Source organism: Schistocerca nitens, chromosome 2, assembly GCF_023898315.1.
Source record: "Schistocerca nitens isolate TAMUIC-IGC-003100 chromosome 2, iqSchNite1.1, whole genome shotgun sequence".
NCBI classification, from domain to species: Eukaryota; Metazoa; Arthropoda; class Insecta; order Orthoptera; family Acrididae; genus Schistocerca; species Schistocerca nitens.
In genome coordinates, this window is record NC_064615.1 from 928,515,044 (window position 1) to 928,534,350 (window position 19,307).

The 19,307-nt window shown below is 43.0% G+C and overlaps 1 protein-coding gene across 6 annotated transcripts in view; it reads left to right on the forward strand.

Annotated features, from left to right (window-relative positions):
* The window catches only part of LOC126237244 (lactosylceramide 4-alpha-galactosyltransferase-like), a 244,967-nt gene that overhangs the window by 82,706 nt on the left and 142,954 nt on the right, over nt 1–19,307 (forward strand). For all 6 annotated transcript variants that reach the window (XR_007545056.1, XM_049947156.1, XM_049947154.1 and 3 more), the window contains exon 2: nt 14,854–15,172. Coding sequence is in view for 5 of the 6 variants with exons in the window: in XM_049947156.1 (XP_049803113.1) it covers nt 14,873–15,172 (300 nt within the window). In the remaining variant the exon portion in view is untranslated. The remainder of the gene's footprint in view (nt 1–14,853; nt 15,173–19,307) is intronic.

The window sequence follows — 19,307 nt, forward strand, 5'->3', positions numbered from 1 at the left end:
ATCGGACAAGCATTTTCTTAGTTATTAAAAATTCACAGTCGAAAATATTCAGGACTAACTGTATGTGGTAAGAATCTGTATGGGGCTAGGAGCAAGTTTTTAATACTTTTTGTTCCGATTTAAAAAAAGTGATATATTAAAATTTCTTTGCATTTAAATAATTATTTTGTGCTTTCTATTCTTGTGTGTGAAATTTTTCAATCAATTTCACAAATTTTGATGAGATTGCAACAGAGACATGTGGTTTATTTGGTTTACGTTCATCTGGCTCAACCAATATATTGCTTGTGGCTACTGATATCTCCCAAAAGGAGAGTGAAGGTAAAAATTAGAGAGATTCGACGTCACACGTTTGCTTTCCAGCAATCGTTCTTCTCGCGAACTGTTTTCGATTGTAACAGGAAAAGGGGGAAATGGCAGTGGTACACAAAATACCCTCCGCCACATACCAGACAAAAAAGGGAGTTAATCTTGCATTGTCATCCAGTTCTGAGCTATACTGAACGTGTGAAGTGTGTAGCTCAGCGGAAAATGATAAGTGACCAACAAAGTACCTTCCGTCTAGGGTTGCCGTATCTAGCTGGGACCTCGTGGGGGCACTGAGATGAGGGTGTAGAAATGAGGTAAAAATTTATTTAATGAAATTTCTTGATGTTTAGAACACAATTACATGGAACTTGTTGCGGCAGAAGTATTGGCACGCCATATACAGGGTGTTACAAAAAGGTACGGCCAAACTTTCAGGAAACATTCCTCACACACAAAGAAAGAAAATTTGTTATGTGGACATGTGTCCGGAAACGCTTACTTTCCATGTTAGAGCTCATTTTATTACTTCTCTTCAAATCACATTAATCATGGAATTGAAACACACAGCAACAGAACGTACCAGCGTGACTTCAAACACTTTGTTACAGGAAATGTTCAAAATGTCCTCCGTTAGCGAGGATACATGCACCCACCCTCCGTCGCATGGAATCCCTGATGCGCTGATGCAGCCCTGGAGAATGGCGTATTGCATCACAGCCGTCCACAATACGAGCACGAAGAGTCTCTACATTTGGTACCGGGGTTGCGTAGACAAGAGCTTTCAAATGCACCCATAAATGAAAGTCAAGAGAGTTTAGGCCAGGAGAGCGTGGAGGCCATGGAATTGGTCTGCCTCTACCAATCCATCGGTCACCGAATCTGTTGTTCAGAAGCGTACTAACACTTCGAGTGAAATGTGCAGGAGCTCCATCGTGCATGCCCCGTGCTAATCCATACATCAAATGGGCATCTGCCAACTCCGCATTTGTAAACATTGCACTGACTGCAAAACCACGTTTGTGATGAACACTAACCTGTTGATGCTACGTAATGATGTGCTTGCTGCTAGTACTGCAGAGCAATGAGTCGCATGTCAACACAAGCACCGAAGTCAACATTACCTTCCATCAATTGGGCCAATTGGCGGTGAATCGAGGAAGTACAGTACATGCTGACGAAACTGAAATGAGCTCTAACATGGAAATTAAGCGTTTCCGGACACATGTCCACAAAACATCTTTTCTTTATTTGAGTGTGAGGAATGTTTCCTGAAAGTTTGGCCGTACCTTTTTGTAAAACCCTGTATTTAGGAAGATTTCACCTTTTTCAGCAAGTCTTTTATCCTTTTTATATAAAACTCCATGCAAGTCAGCTTATAGTTAAACTGGCACTGTATGATTGATTCCACAGTCCCTGGCAACCGTCGATTTCTTTCATCAGTCTATGGGGCCGACATCAGCGGAAATATTGTTTCCGAAGTGGCATTGTGTGCGGGAATAGAAATCAAATACTTACCTCAGTGCGTGAGCCAAGCTCGTACCAGTATTTTGCAAAATCGAGACAAAGTGTCTTGTCGGGATGTCGGGACAAGAAGGTCCGTTACGGTGTCGGTCCCGATCAATCGGGACAGATGGCAGCCCTACTTCCGTCACACATCAGAAAAGAAAACGAATTAATATTGCATTGTCGTCTAGTTCCGAGCTGTTCTCAAAATTTCAATTCTCTAGTTGGTAAGGAAGTTAGTTTAAAATCAATTGCAAAATTTGTATCGCGCAGACAGACATACAAAAAAGCCTGGTACTATGGACATAACTACTAATCTACTCATTCAGAATTTGAAATAGTAGTCCACGGTGGAGACTGTCGTGAGGAGAACGATCACGCTTATTTTCCGGTTACAAATTTGCAGCAAAATTGGTCTTCCACGTGACGTACAATTAGTAAGGAAGCTATCTGCCGTTAACCTTCAAAACTGCTTTAAACTTGGTAAAGCTGGAGCGGATTTTCACCAGTCCTAGACCAGCAGGTGGACATTATTGAAATCGGACAATTACTGTGTTGAAACCATAGTCAGTCATCAAGAAGAGTCGAACGTAACAAAGTAGTTCTATGAGGGACTGCAGAACGGCTAGCGTCACTAAAACACCGTCTTGCTCAGTAAGTTTACTGCACACTAACTACAAGACTAAGAACCCTGTCAGCCAAATGTTGACTTTGTTGTTCACAACGTAAAACAATCACAGCACTTCTCCCTTCAACAACGTTCTTTCACAAATACCTTACCCACGCCGTCATTCAGAACTGTACCCATCGCATTAAAATATCTGCTGCTCACCCCGTCCTTCGCCAATATGTTTGGACATTAGAATTTAGTCTCGTCATAATTTTCAATGAGTTCTATTCTAAAAGAACCGGCTCACTTTTGACCAAGCAGCTGACACCTGGAAAAACTTATTCTGCATACTGAACTGTTTCCTTCTCACATCCAGCAGAGCACATAACATTAGCGGTCATCCCTATATGAGTGCAGTAACATTAGATCACTGCCAAAACTGCATCTGGTTGTCATAAACGTACGACATTAATCGCTGGTGGATTTATTCTCTGGGCAATTCTGTTACATAAAAGTATTGATATACTTATTGGATTAGAGGAATGTTTAGAATTATATTTCAAACATTTTGTAGTTATTGAGAATTTTACAATATACACATCCATACGGTCTTACGTACACACGCAAATATAAGCGGCGCAATAGCCTCACTAACTACTTCCTCCCGCGCCCGGGTTCCCGGGTTCGATTCCCGGCGGGGTCAGGGATTTTCTCTGCCTCGTGATGACTGGGTGTTGTGTGCTGTCCTTAGGTTAGTTAGGTTTAAGTAGTTCTAAGTTCTAGGGGACTGATGACCATAGCTGTTAAGTCCCATAGTGCTCAGAGCCATTTGAACAATTTTTTTGAACTACTCCCTTCACAAGAGCGTCAACATATTCCTTTTCTCTAACGCCGCACTGAGCGTTCAGTCACATCATAACAACCTTTGTAGTATGTAAGTCGGCTCAGCCGTTGTAGAACATGGCGAACCAAGTAGTAATTTAAGTCTCTTACAAACGTTTCTCATTAATACTAATTTAGCATTCGAGAGAATTTATATTTCATTCGCATCTCATCTGTCAACATACTTGAGGTCCAGATTGTCCGCGAGTTCATCTGTAAAATAGAAGCCCCGAACTCTCTTCCTTGCTACGTCTTCTTACCAAAAAGTCAAGAACATAATAGCCATTATGTTACAAGCGCGTAACCCATCACTATAAAAACATATGAAGTAGTCAAAAATGTTCAAATTTGTGTGAAATCTTATGGAACTTAACTGCTAAGGTCATCAGTCCCTAAGTTTACACACTACTTAACCTAAATTATCCTAAGGACAAACACACACACACACCCATGCCCGAGGGAGGACTCGAACCTCCGCCGGGACCAGCCGCAGAGTCCATGACTGCAGCGCCTAAGACCGCTCAGCAAATCCCGCGCGGCTATGAAGTAGTCCCATAACTCTTTCAGGGGCATGTTAACCACACATTTTTTTACTTTTCAGGGGCAGGAAATTTTTTAAAAATGAAAACACGTGATTTGTCAAAATTATAAAACTTCTTACGAAACAGAACAATTTATTTTATACAATTTTACAATATTTTGCATACTTTTTTAATTACAGTCGATTAAATTGTGGTTACCTCTGTTAACCACCGCCCATAATACTCATTAGTTACCTATCTGTTGAGAAATTTTGAGAGTTAAAATTTTGAACAGTTTTCTTAGGAAATTATTTACACAAACAACTCAAAAGTGCATCATTATTGACAATGAAATGTTTGAAAGCAAGTTTTCCCTTTTCGTAGACAAAGAGGCACATTACATGAAGAACACACACACACACACACACACACACACACACACACACACATATATATATATATATATATATATATATATATATATATTGAAAGGGTCCTGTAGCCACCTTTCATTGCCAACGCTCGTAGTGGTCAAGTCGGCAAAGAGGTTTCCGCTACTTGTAAGAAATCCACCTGCGTTAGGTTGGTGGCGGAAATGGCATCCTGGGGTTTTCCGGTCCACGCGGAGCGTGGAAGAGGCTGGAGAAGCGGGAGGCAGTCTGCCGCCGGTACGGGAAGCGTACACAGCTGTGCTCCAGTAGAAGAAGGGTGAGTTGGACTGACCGCGTGGCGCGTTGTCACATAGAGAGGGGAGCTTTTAGCTTTTGGTCTCGAATTTCGTCTTATAAAGATTTACTTGCTGGGTTGCAGCAGGGAATGCAAGGCTTTTGTAGAATTTCAGTTTGATTCCCAATGCAGTCTTGACTTTGATCCGTGAGAGGAACGCAGCACAAAGGAGTTGCATATGTTGAAGTGCCCTCGGTTCAGTGTGAATGTTTATGTGCCTACAATTGTGTGTGTATGCTTCTAATCTTTTCCGGATCTTGGTAATTTTTGTGTATTTGTGAATTTTCTTTGTCTCATGTGATTAAAATTTGGCCACGGTCCATAGAAATTGTCTCCGCGGACCGAGTGGACACGCGAGTCTGTTATGAAACGTGTCGTATTTCACAAGCAATTGTATATAGTTAGCATGCAACAGCAGGCTATAGATGCACTACATCAATGTTTTAAGGAATAAATAATTTTGCCTTCAATCTTATCTTGTGTACCGATGTTACGTCGCCGTTACCTTCGCCATTTACCTTGTAGTTTTCCTTTTGGCCCACCTATAGCGTTTCCATGTGCACAGGTGTAGTGATTAGTGTCATTTTTTTTATCTGAAAGAAGTGCTCTGGAAGAGATCGTGTTTTCACGAATCTTGCTGCAGGCTGCACTTACGCATGGTGTTCACGTCCTATTTACTTTACGCAATATTTGATTCACGGGAAGAATGCCTGGATCATATTAATAACTACATCCCATTCTTTATCAATGAATTTACAATGAATGTTCTTTTGTGAGTTTTTCTTATTAATAAATTAAGTAATTTTCCGACTCAGTGCTACCTCTTTTTGTCGTGTGGCTAGAGTTGGTGGCGACCCTATCTTTTATATTGATTTCAGTGTCAAATGGCATTTTCTTATTCAAAGTGCGCGTGGCTCTTTTAGCTATCAGGATACATTCAAAGGGCGCTTCATGCTTCTTGCACATAGCGTCCCAATATTCACGCCACTTACACATGGCTTACCCTGCTCACGGATTTCGGTAAACCAGAGATCTTCTGATGCGCAGTGAGGATTAGTTATTTTCGGTTGGATGTGCTAATTGGTATATTGTCTTTCTGTGATACTGAATTTACGTGAATTTATGATATAGGTGTGCATTTTCTTACATGTTTTATCTTGTATATGTATTACTGTATAAATATTGTGATTTAGTATTCAATTGTGTTACAAGTTTGGGTTGATTCTTGTCCTGTGGCGTGTACCAGTGTCATATAGTAAATCTTGGGTGCTTTTTGGGGACTGTGAGTCCATTAGGAGACTTTGGCATTATTCTTGTTGTATTTTGGAGCATGGAGTAACTATCCTTATGATGGAGACGCGTAGCCGTTCAGGGAGCCGCGATCGGAAAAACCTGCCAGAAAATAACCCTGAACAAGGACGAGGTCAAAACGTCGAGTCCGACCAGGAACGAAACGCGGAAAACGCAAGTACAAGTGTTGTCCATCCTGAGCCCACTGTAGTGATTTCGAATCATTCGATAGATGCAAATTCATTACAGGCTATGCTACGACAATTACTAGACAGTAATAGGAGACATATCGAGGAAGTGAATAAAAAACAAGCAGAAGAAAATAGGAGACATATCGAGGAAGTGAATAAAAAACAAGCAGAAGAAAATAGGAGGCATATCGAGGAAGCAAATAAAAGATTGACTAGTGAAATATTACAGGGTGTTGGGGAGAAACTGGCGATCATTGACCAACGCATCTCCGCCTTAGAAGAGGGGCAGCAAGTCATTAGCAAGCAGGTGATGGAGCAAGAAGAAAGGTTCGCTGGGAATATAGGTATACTAGCAGAACAATGCCAGAGTGAACGAGCGGCTCTTGAGTCCCGAGTAGGACAAAATTCCGCCAGGGATCTCCGCGCGTTAGCAGAACAATGCCAGAGTGACCATGTGGCTCTTGTGTCCCGAATAGAGGACACTGCGGCTAAGTGACCGGTCCATATTAGCGCGCAGGTAGAAACCCTCAGCCAGGTGATAATAGCTCTCGAGCGAGAGCAAGGGCTTACGCAAACAAAACAAGACACGGCCCACCGAGAGATGCGAGAAGAAATAGCCAGGATCTCAGACGCAGTGGCGCGTAAGTCTGACAATAATAGGGAAACGATTACCTCGTCATCAGCGGATGCAGACGAAATACGGTCGATAACGAAATGTCCGCGTGGACAGTGTGAAATAAAAATACAACAAAGAGGTGGTTCCCTGGCCAGTAGAACCCAGGTTACGAAGATCTGCGATTGTGGAGCTTGCCCTGAAAAATATAAAGAGTGCCGCCGAGGATCGGATAAGAACCTACAAAAAGAAGGTGCGGAATATAACTTTTCACGTGGGCCAGAAAGTACTTGTACGCTCGCACATGCTCTCTAATAAACGGGCTGGGTTGTCAAAGAAGTTCTTCTTCTTATTCAACGGGCCGTACAGAATCAAGCGGATTCCACATCCGAATGCGCTTGAAGTAGAAACACTCCGCTCTCGAAAGTCGAAGGGCCTGCACCACATCTCCAACGTAAAACCTTACATTGAATAAGAAGCAGAATATCTTGCCCCTCGGAGGTCGGAATGACGTATTGCCCATATGCTTTTTCGCACTCATTCTTTTGTGAGTAAAATTACAGTGCATATTTTCCAATGTTTTGATTCACACTGGTGTGATTAAAATTAAAGTGTATATTTTCTATGAATTGTAAAGGGTCCCCCAATATATGTGTAGTTATTTCTTCTTCTGAGCAGAAAAGAGTAGTGTTGTGCAGTTTCAAAACATCTGAATGTGAATGATTATGAGGCTCATATGAAGCGTTTCCTATTACAGTAAGATGGCTTTCGTTCTTTGATGACTAAAAAGGTATCGGGTGTGTTGGCGTGGCGAGTCAATGGTCGTAAGGTAATTCTTGATGATAAATTACAGTTTTAGTGTTCTTATTCCCCTTAGGTGAGCATGATTCAGTGAGATTTTTCAAATGTACTGCGATGTTAATGAAGCAACTTGGGCAACTTGGTGACTTGTAGGTGAAGGACTTGTGTATGAAGGGAGACTAATAGTGTTTGATTTTCAGAGTTGCCATCTTATAAGATATTTGGAAAGTGTAACTTGCCGTCACATACTACTAGGTACGGTTGAGGACACCAGAATGTGAAACCCCAGAAGACGTAAATGGAAACAGCTTATTAACTCAAGCAGCTTGATATTTAATAGAGAATCAATGCGACTACCTCCAAGCTAAAATAACATGACGGTAGGTGAGGACCCCTGGGGACATGTGGTGAGTAAGTGTGTAACCATTATGAGTATCTTATGATAGCAGTAAGTTGGGTACTCATGGCCCTGGACAATGGATTTCTTTTGACAGTATTTTTTTATGTACTTATAGGACGAAGTGTTTATGTGTTTGCTAATAGGATAGGATGATTTTTATTTCCATTTTTATGCCCACTGACCTTTTGCATTAGGCTGATGAATAGATGTTGAAACATTTACCATTCCAGATGTGACTTGAATGAACCTTCTGTGTCTCATTAATCATAACTTTTATTATGCAATGTCCATAGAAAAGAAGTCTCGGAAATTTTTCACAGATCAGCAAACATGTTCTGCAAACCTTGGAGGAGCAGTCAATGAACAACGATATGGGTATTGGTGTTGAAAGGAATATTTTGTTTATATGTGGGAATTGTAGTCGGGCTATATGGTGATGGTGACTAGTACGAGCTGTGTAGATTGTGCGTGAGAGCGTAGTTAGGAGTAGGTAGAGTTTTGTGTCTGTAGCTAGCAGCGGCGCCAAATCCTATCCAAATCCTGACCAAACCTTGCACAAGATCTACCCTGAATGGTTGACAGCAGATGTAATGCTGGAACTATATTTTATAAAAAGGATTTTTTGTTTGTTTGAATATTGGTTATTTAATTTTCTTCGTTGTTCTTCTTATTAGTAATGTTAAGAAGGCCCTTTTTGTCAAGTTAATTTTGGGCACTATTCCATGTATTGATCAGGAGTGAGAAACTCCGAAGATTTTGTGGTAATCTGTACACATGATATTTTGTAACGATCCCTGTGAGCGCAGTTCTTAAGTGGGTGCAAGGCCGCCTAGGGAGCCTCCGCCTCAGAAAGCACAGGGCTTGGTCCACCGGCAGGCGTTGCCGAACCCTGGTATCAACGGCGAAGCAGTGATGCGGCGAGCGGTCACAGCTGTTTCCCCGTCAGAGGGGAGGGGATGCTGGTCTTCCCCCAGGCGCAGGCTCACACCGGAGCCCGCAGGCGTGTCACCACGGCAGCGCCAGCTGATGGCCGGCGTTCCACCCCATGCGCTAGTCATCTGACAAGCGAAAGGGAAAGTATGACGCACACCAGGCGAGGCCGCCGATCCCTGAGCGCCGCTAGTCCAGACGGCTGCTGCGGTGAGGTAACGCCCACTGCCCGGAGGGACACGGGTCCCACCACTGACGCATCAGCTGAGACGGTGCAAAGAGGTGATAAGCGGGTCTCAAGCCCGACACCCGCACGAGTTTACGTCGACCTCGATGCGACGCAGAAGAGCGCGTGTCTCCCCATTGACACGACAGGAGACGGGGGCGTGTGTCGGTAAAACACATTCCTCCACAACACACGGACGACAACCGCCAAGCCGCCTTCTCGATGATGAGGCAGGGCCCACAAGTGGCGATGTCCTGCAAATCTGCAACGCCGAACCATCCCACAGTATGGACGCAGAGGGTGGAAACGGGCACGAGGCAACGTCGCGGGGTGCTGTCTAGGATGATCAACCTGGGTTACAACGGATGTTACAATCAACGCCGCTGCGAACTCCCCAGTTCAGTGTTGTGGTCCCCTAGTAGCTTATCCTCCAAGTCGCCTTTAGAAGAGACGCCCACCCCAGCACCTAAAGAGAATACCCAGTGAAACAACCATGTGACGAAAATGAAAAATGACAGCGTGTCAACGAGTTGATTTCTGGATGTGTTTTTGTACTCATGTCTTATTTTCCATAGGTGATTATTTACCAGCTGTCATACCATTGGGTTCATTAATGATTTTGTATCACTGTATTTGTTGTGAATATTGTATTTTGCACTTTCACTTGCATGTTTTTATATATGTCAGCACCAGATGATACTGCTTTGGTTCGTGATAATGATTTTGCATCATTGTATTTGTTTATATATTTATATATATTATGTACCTGTTCACCTATGTCACAATGTTAACTTTTGATAGTTGGTTAAGGCAATTTTAAAATAATATCTCATGGTTGTGGTCGTAGTAGGTCAGATGACATGATGTTAGCGTTAATTTAATTTGTTCTGTTTGCTTTGCGGACCGCATGAGGTCACAATTATTGACTAAGATCAGATAAAGCTCAATTGGATATAAGTAATCAACTCCTTTGTGCTGCTGTTTACTGTTGCAATTGTTACTCGTTAGGGTATGTTTGTTTCGAAGACTGTTGGCGAATCTCCTAGCATGGCGAGAAAATTCGCGGCACAGTCTTCTCCGGGACGTTTGGGGTGATGAAAGGGTCCTGTAGCCACCTTTCATTGCCAACGCTCGTAGTGGTCAAGTCGGCAAAGAGGTTTCCGCTACTTGTAAGAAATCCACCTGCGTTAGGTTGGTGGCGGAAATGGCATCCTGGGGTTTTCCGGTCCACGCGGAGCGTGGAAGAGGCTGGAGAAGCGGGAGGCAGTCTGCCGCCGGTACGGGAAGCGTACACAGCTGTGCTCCAGTAGAAGAAGGGTGAGTTGGACTGACCGCGTGGCGCGTTGTCACATAGAGAGGGGAGCTTTTAGCTTTTGGTCTCGAATTTCGTCTTATAAAGATTTACTTGCTGGGTTGCAGCAGGGAATGCAAGGCTTTTGTAGAATTTCAGTTTGATTCCCAATGCAGTCTTGACTTTGATCCGTGAGAGGAACGCAGCACAAAGGAGTTGCATATGTTGAAGTGCCCTCGGTTCAGTGTGAATGTTTATGTGCCTACAATTGTGTGTGTATGCTTCTAATCTTTTCCGGATCTTGGTAATTTTTGTGTATTTGTGAATTTTCTTTGTCTCATGTGATTAAAATTTGGCCACGGTCCATAGAAATTGTCTCCGCGGACCGAGTGGACACGCGAGTCTGTTATGAAACGTGTCGTATTTCACAAGCAATTGTATATAGTTAGCATGCAACAGCAGGCTATAGATGCACTACATCAATGTTTTAAGGAATAAATAATTTTGCCTTCAATCTTATCTTGTGTACCGATGTTACGTCGCCGTTACCTTCGCCATTTACCTTGTAGTTTTCCTTTTGGCCCACCTATAGCGTTTCCATGTGCACAGGTGTAGTGATTAGTGTCATTTTTTTTATCTGAAAGAAGTGCTCTGGAAGAGATCGTGTTTTCACGAATCTTGCTGCAGGCTGCACTTACGCATGGTGTTCACGTCCTATTTACTTTACGCAATATTTGATTCACGGGAAGAATGCCTGGATCATATTAATAACTACATCCCATTCTTTATCAATGAATTTACAATGAATGTTCTTTTGTGAGTTTTTCTTATTAATAAATTAAGTAATTTTCCGACTCAGTGCTACCTCTTTTTGTCGTGTGGCTAGAGTTGGTGGCGACCCTATCTTTTATATTGATTTCAGTGTCAAATAGCATTTTCTTATTCAAAGTGCGCGTGGCTCTTTTAGCTATCAGGATACATTCAAAGGGCGCTTCATGCTTCTTGCACATAGCGTCCCAATATTCACGCCACTTACAATATATATATATATATATATATATATATATATATATATATATAATTGAAGACGGAAACCACGTGTGTACGTGTACCTCACCCCTCATGGTAATGTACAAGTGAGTCAGTGAAAAACACCAATAAAAAGGTGTTAGCATGTGGACCTAATGTGCTGTTCCAGTCTCATCTGTACCTAAGGTCCATCACCGTTCCCTTTGGATCCCTATGTAATTCGGTGCTCTCCGATACACAGGATCGAACAGCGGAGGAGTGGTACTCAAGCGTCAACTTTAATTTACAATATCTCCGGATGTAATTAACATATTACAATGCAACAAACGTCACTGATTACGTATTTGTTTATATGTTCAGATGTGCTAACAAAACTAATGTGGTTCCATTTAAAAAAACGTAGATTTGTGTTAAAAAAACATACTTCCGTGCATTTTTGTATGGTTTGTATTAAACAATTACACTAGCCCCTCTCCTCACGTTCGGTCTGTGGAATCGGTTCGTCAGTATTTGATGTGTTTTACGAAATTTATCCAGCGGTAACGTTAGGTGACTCACCCTATATATATATATATATATCTCTGGAGATAAAGACCAATAACCTAGATAACTTTTAATTTTTTGACACTCAGAAATTGATACCTAAGAAAACCCTTATCTCATCTTCAGTAGTTGGGATGAAAGGCTTTCCTTTTTGCGTGACGTACAAATTGGTGTGAAATGTAATATGTTTTACCATTTCATCAGTAAAAAAATTCACAAAATATTTTATATGGTGATGGATTTGACATCTCTGTAAAAACAGCTGTAGGGCCAATTTTTTCCACAAAATTAAACAGTGCTTCAACTCTGAAATTTTGACTTCATTGTGGAGGATCATCCTGAACAATGGGTACACTTCCAGATCCACCAGGAGTACCAGGATGATTTGGGATGTTTGGCTGTATACGTGAAGAACTAACTGTCACAGATGTTGTTGCTTTAGCCAGTGGCCATGTCGAACGTCTAGGCATGGACAGATAATGTGATTCCGAGGCTGAAGAAACATCATTTGATGGAGTTTTAGCCATGCAAGGTTGTTTATTATCGCACAAGTGATGATTACTTTCTGGTAAATTATCATCTGCTTCATTGCTACTCTCTTCAGAACATGAAAACACAATATTATCACAGTCAGGTTCATATGTAGGATCAATGTCAGAGTCTTCAAACGAACTTATTTCACTATCTGGGTCTGACGGAAGGTCCTCGAAAAGTAGTTTTCGTATTTAATCATCACTAGGACACCTCCTAGCCATACTGAATGAAAGCTGTATCCCAGTTGCGGGATGGTTAGCAGCGCTAACCTATATTCAAGTAACAAAAATATGAAATAAACAAACTTATTTCACATAACTATTGCACTGGAGGTCATTAGAGCGAGGTGGCGCAATGGTTAGCACACTGGACTCGCAGTCGGGAGGACGACGGTTCAATCCCGTCTCCGGCCATCCTGATTTAGGTTTTCCGTGATTTCCCTAAATCGCTTCAGGCAAATGCCGGGATGGTTCCTTTGCAAGGGCACGGCCGATTTCCTTCCCCATCCTTCCCTAACCCGAGCTTGCGCTCCGTCTCTAATGACCTCGTTGTCGACGGGACGTTAAACACTAATCTCCTCCTGCACTGGAGGTCATTAGCATGAACTAAATTTACATATTAAAATACTTACTTGGAAATGAAAGTAGTATATATGTGCCAAATTAGTTGTTCAAAACGTACACCAACTAAACGGCACAAAACTGCTGCAAGGCAGCAAACGAATTGTGCTGTACTAACAATAGGGAAGCAAAATGCGTGATATCCAATGTCGTGCCATCTAGGGAGAAGTCCCTCAACTAACTGTGTGGCTCATACTGACTACTGCTGCCCCATTCGGTCACCAGGTGTCGTAAAATAGGTGGTTAACATTGATAACCATCGCCCTTGAAATAGATAATGCCTGGTGGTAGCCACTGCCCCTGAAAGAGATAAGAAACAAAAAGGTGCCATAAGTTAATGTCAACGGCATGAGTGTGCAGAACGCAATGAAAACGACTGCATTAAAGACACAAAACGTGACGTAGGGCCTGCAGTTTTAAAAGCTTCGCCGGCCACTGTGGCCGAGCGGTTCTAGGCGCTTCAGTATCGAACCGCGCTGCTGCTACGGTCGCAGGTTGGAATCCTGCCTCGGGTATGGCTGTGTGTGGTGTCTTTAGGTTAGTTAGGTTTAAGTAGTTCTAAGTCTAGGGGACTGATGACCTCAGATGTCAAGTCCCATAGTGCTTAGAGCCATTTGAACTATTTTGTAAAAGCTTCATGATGATCTCTCCACTCGCGAAATTTTCCGGACCAGTACTCCATTCGAGTCTCTGGGAGGGCACTGCCAACGAGGAGGCCTTTTTCTCATCAGTGTTCTTCCTAATTTAATGCGGCCCACCGCGAATTCTTCTCTTGTTTTAAGCTCTTCATCTCGGAGTAGCATTTGCACTCTACGTCACCAGTCTCTCTCTTATATAGTTTTTATCCTCTGCAGACCCCTCTAGTTCCATGGAAGTTATTTCCTGACGTTTTAACACTTGTCTTATCTATGTGTCCCTTCTTGTCAACGTTTTCCACAAGTTCCACTCTTTATCGATTTGAAGGAGAGCCTTTCCGTTTCTTATCATAGCGCTCCACCCAATTTTTAACATACTTCTATAGCAACACATCTCAAACGGTTCGATTAGCTTCTAGTCCGGTGTTCCCAGAGTCCATAATCACTACCATTCAATGCTGCGCTCTGAACGTACATTCTCCGAAATGTCTTCCTAAAGGTAAGCCCTGTATTTGATATATTGCGAGAAAACTGCTACTGGATGCAGCCACTAAATAAAATACAAGGTGGTAATAAACAGCAATATGCCAGGGGAAAGTGTCGCTGTTGGTCAGTAGATCAAGAAAGCTATGGACTATCCTACTGTTGATGTTTACGTCTTCTATACCTACGTGGTGTAACGCCTGAATCGTGCTTCAGTGGTTTGAGGAACATAGTGAAGAAAAATATATTTAATTCCATGGCTTCCAGAGTAGTTTAATATCAACAGTATGGAATACATTCTCAAGATACTGAACACAGTAAGTCGTTAATTACAGTGTTTTATTAAATAATTGTTTAATCTGAGTTATGATGTGACATCAAGCGTTTAGTTTCTCTCTTGAGTTACAAGTTGTTGCCGGTGTCTAAAAATCTCTCATCATGCTACAAGCAGAATTTTTTCCAGCTATCAGCTTCAATAGATTTCACATCACGAACAGTTATTGCAGAATTTTCTTTACTGTGAAGCTTCAGAATCTTTATCCTTTTCCTACGATCCAGTTCTCTATGCTACTAATAGTTATGTCAAATAATGCTGTGAGCTGTGTAGTTGCTAGGCAGAGATATTTCCTAAGGATGATTATATGTCCACCCTACAGATCCTTCGTAACTACGGTCTGATTCTTAGTAATACCGCTTTTGTTTCTCACTTTCCACAGGTACCACGGTCAACCGTACATGCTGTTAGCTGTACCGCTGACGAGTGCAGAAGTCCGGATGACAGATGGTCGAGACACTTATGCCCCACAGGGCAACCATCTGCAGGTGCCATTGCTTGAGCGGCAGCCCATGTCACCAACCATCAGGTGTCGATATACACGTAAAACATATGTGATAGTGCTTCTGTGCGCTGCGATCCTCGTTACTTGGTCGGTTGCTAGTTTTCCTAAGCACAAATTGTGGCCATATGACCAACGCACCGTACCGCAGCGGGGGGCTGCCAATATATTCTTCATAGAGACAACATGCGCCATTGAGGTAAGTACCTTCATTTCTAAGTGAGGATGTCTCCTCCGCAGATGACCATATATGACAGTACAGTATCTTGCCGTTGATAGCAGTATGCTTACTACACTTCTGAGAGGGAATTGCACTGGTAATATTCTCACTCAGTTTGCCAGTCCAGTCTCATTCGACAGCAGCGAAAATTTCTCATTTTGTCATTATTGCTGATGATACAACTATGCTCGTAAATAATATTAGTTCTTGTACTGATATGAGAATATGAAACATTTTAAGCTATGAACAGATTGTCCCTGATGTTTCTCAAGTCAATAAGTTATTCTATTACAGTGCACGTAAATTACTGTGCATCTTTGGTGTGTTTCCGTAAACCACATATTTCTTTCCGTGGAAACGTACGAGTTGTATGACACAGGTAATGGAAAACGAAACTTCACTTGCGAACCTATAACTGGAGTCATTGCGTCTGTGGGATTTCTGCTGGTTTTCAAGTACTACTGTGCACATGCAGTGTAAAAGCGAGATGACCACTTGAGGAATCCACAAGTTTCGATTGGAATTTGGAAGAGAGGGCAGTCAAGTGAAAACTGAATAATAGGCACAACGAGACCAGGGAATGGTTCAATTCAAAACAGAGCACCATACGCTTTAAGACATGTATCCCAATGGGAGACGAAACGATCAGTTCCTGTTTCATAGAAAGCTGTCGGCCTCTGACGGCTGCACAACCACAGCCACTCTTGCACTTCCTTATACGTCTGTAAACGACCTCCACGCATGCCTTTCTTCAGAATGCCAAAGATGTGAAAATCACACGGTGGAAGACCTGGGCAACACGGAGGTGTTGCAGTATTTCTTAAGAAAATCGCTAAAGCGTATCATTCGTCCGATTTGTAGTGGGAGGGAGGCGGGGGGTGGTTGGCGGACGTTTTCATGTAATGGGATGATTCCATTCGACAACATTCCCGGGCGTTTTGACTTCATGACACGTTGCAGTTTCTGCAAAGTGTCTTCATAGCACTGCGCACTGATTTTGGTTCTTCCACTCCCGAGGAACTCGACAAGTTGAGGGCCCCTTCAATAGAAGCAGAAGGCATAGTGACCTTATCGGACCTTGTGTGAACATCTTTGGATATCTGTGGCGGGGGATATGTGGGATGTCTCCACTGATGACTTTGTCGTTTGCCGTCGGGCGGAATCATCCTGCGGCACGATAACACACGCCCACACTTTGCCAATCGGACGAAGGCTACACTTCAGCGATTTGGTTGGGAAGCACTGAAACGTCCTCCGTGCAGCCCGGATGTTTCACGCTGTCGTTTTCACATCGTTGGCGACCTGAAGAAACACATGCGTAGACCTTGGTCTCAGACGGACGAAGAAGTGCAACAATGAGTGCGGTTTTGCGCCATCAGCGGCCGATCTCTTTCTATGAAACAATAACGGATCATCTCATCTCACAGAGAGAAAAATGTCTTTACACTTGTGGTGATTACTTTTGAACAAAACTATTCCATAGTTCTATTGTGAAGGCTGATCGATTTTCATTTGACTGCTCATCATATTCATCAAACGTGCATGCCCTTACCTCCCAGCAGTCACACTCGGACCAAACTGCAGTGGCCAAAAATAGGTGGCTTATTGACTCGAAGAAAACATCATGCCGATCAGTCTCTTGTTCAAAGAGAATTCTGGAAGTTTTGGCCCCCTCCTTCTGCCTTAAACATTATCTGTTGAATAATTTGTACTCCGCGCACATTTACACGCAGTGGAGCAGCGGCGAATGAGACCCGGGTATACGAGAGTGGTCTGAACCGTTCCCGTACCCATAGTAAATATGAGAATTTATCTTGCTGGAACTAAAAGCCCTTGTAGCAACGACATTTCTTGGGTGCCCATTTGTTAGCCGTTGCAGTTGCAAAGTCCAAGTCCCGGCTTTTTGGGGAAGAGTGTGCTTGTCTTTTCCTGACCCCCTAAATTGGTCACTATTTTTAAGGATGAGTAATTTTCCCATAGCGACCGATGTTTTCTAACTTCCGTTGCTGAGGCACTCTTAATTGTCCTGCCAGAAGGTAGCACTTTACAGAAGCTCCATTAGGGGTCGGGAAATAACCAATGAAAATGCCAGCAATCTTCTCCTAATTCGGAATGGCTCGAGGGCCTAAAACTGGTGCAGTATGGAAGCTCGCGAAATCCAGTTAGTTGATCAGCTGCCATCTTGTGTGTAAAAGTGGTGGACGCACCGGAGTGAACGTGCTGTTCCGAAAGTAGTACTAATTTCCATATTCAGGACTTTGTGATCCATGTGGCATTTCTTCCTCTGCTGATAGTTGAGAGGACTGGTAAGGGCGTTTCCAGTGCGTGGACGTGGAGTGCTCTCCGGTTTGACAGCTTTGGTGGGAGAGTGTTGCTTTTTTAGCGAGGGTGCTCGCGATAAGTAGGCAAAGTCCTCAAACTAACTTGTGGTGGGGAGAATAGGGAGAATATAGCTGCACCTTTGGAGTTTTTCTGAACGAGACGAAATTGGTGAGGTTTTCATTGAAACCAATAAATTACGTTCGTTACTATGGAAATTTTTTTGTGTGATGTATTGTGTAACCCTTTCGCCGCTGACTTTGAACTGCATTCCTCTTTTATTGTTGTGAAGAAAATCTGGGGGGGTGTTGTTAGGAGGACTTTGGAGGCGGTGTACTTATTCCAATCCAATGGTCGGATATCGGAAATCTTTCTCATGGTAACTAGATTGCTACAGGACACTAATTATTGACTTTGCGGTCAAAGTGAGGTTGGCAACAATTATTTAAACTGATTTTACACGTATAACAGCGCAGAGAATTAATCTTGGTTTGACAATGTAAAGGTTTCGAATTAAATCCACTGAGCAATACGACGAGTCATTTTTCTGTAACGCCGATTTCGGCAAGAGCTCGTGGATTTAGTTCGCGCCCGTGAGTGTGACTTCGCACAACGCTACAGAAACTGTGAGGCACGGGAGAAAAAAAGTTTCACTGTTGACGTTTTATTCGGTGTTCACAATTAAATTCGTAATTTTAAAAAACCCTCCTTGCTGGAAAACACAGTCTATTCGTTGTTTCGACACTTATTTATCATCTTCAGTGGGTCTCTTTTTACACTGCCTGACAAAAAAGTTTAGCACTCAGAAGACATTGCCGAATGTCAGTGTAACTTCGTTCGTGTAGATATTATGGGCGGCTATGTAAATATTATTATTGTTGCCGCTCTTTGCGTCAGGTAGAACGCCATCTTGTGGATTAAGCGTTGTTTCGTATTCTTACTAGGCCTGATGACTATATACAGGGAGTGAAGAGTTTCAGATGTTGAGCGATCTCCGTGAAGGAAATGAAATACCGTGTACTCGTGTGAAATAGCGTTATCCGCACTTCAGAGAGTTTGAGAGGAGCCTCATTGTTGATCTCCATTTGGCCAGCTGTTCGAATCGGCAGTATCCAAATTTGTGGGGCATTCTGATGTCACATTGGTCCGATGTTGGACTGTATGGGAACGTGAGGGCAAGTTCACTCGTGGCCAAGGCTCAAGTCGATCACGTCTCATCACCACCGTGAAGGATCGCAGGGCTGTGCAACAAGCACTTCGTAACCCCTTCACATCTGTATGCGGCAACAAGTAAAGGACTCCTTGCAACAAACTTCTTAATCCCGCACCATTGGTCAAAGACAAGCAGGAACCGGCTTATGCAGTTGTCAATAATTGACCTTCGTCTGTGCGAATGCGCACAGGTTGCCCTAATTCTTACGGGAATCGCCAAAGAGTGCGCGAGTAATGAGTAGGTGGGCAAATGTCTATAAGGTACAATACATATGTAGAATTGTGGACAGTTGGGAATGTGAGTCTCACGGGATGCGTGCAAGGGATAAGTCCCTGCAGTCGCGCTATTCATCTGTGTCCTCGGTGGCTCAGCTGGATAGAGCGTCTGCCATGTAAGCAGGAGATCCCGGGTTCGAGTCTCGGTCGGGGCACACATTTTCAGCTGTCCACATCGAGGTATATCAACAACACCTGTCGGCAGCTGAGGTTGTCAGTTAGTCATCATTATTATCCCATTCTGCCCGTGGGTGGGGCGGAACGGGAAATATGCAAGACTTTCTTTGAAAAATTGTAAAAAATGCAA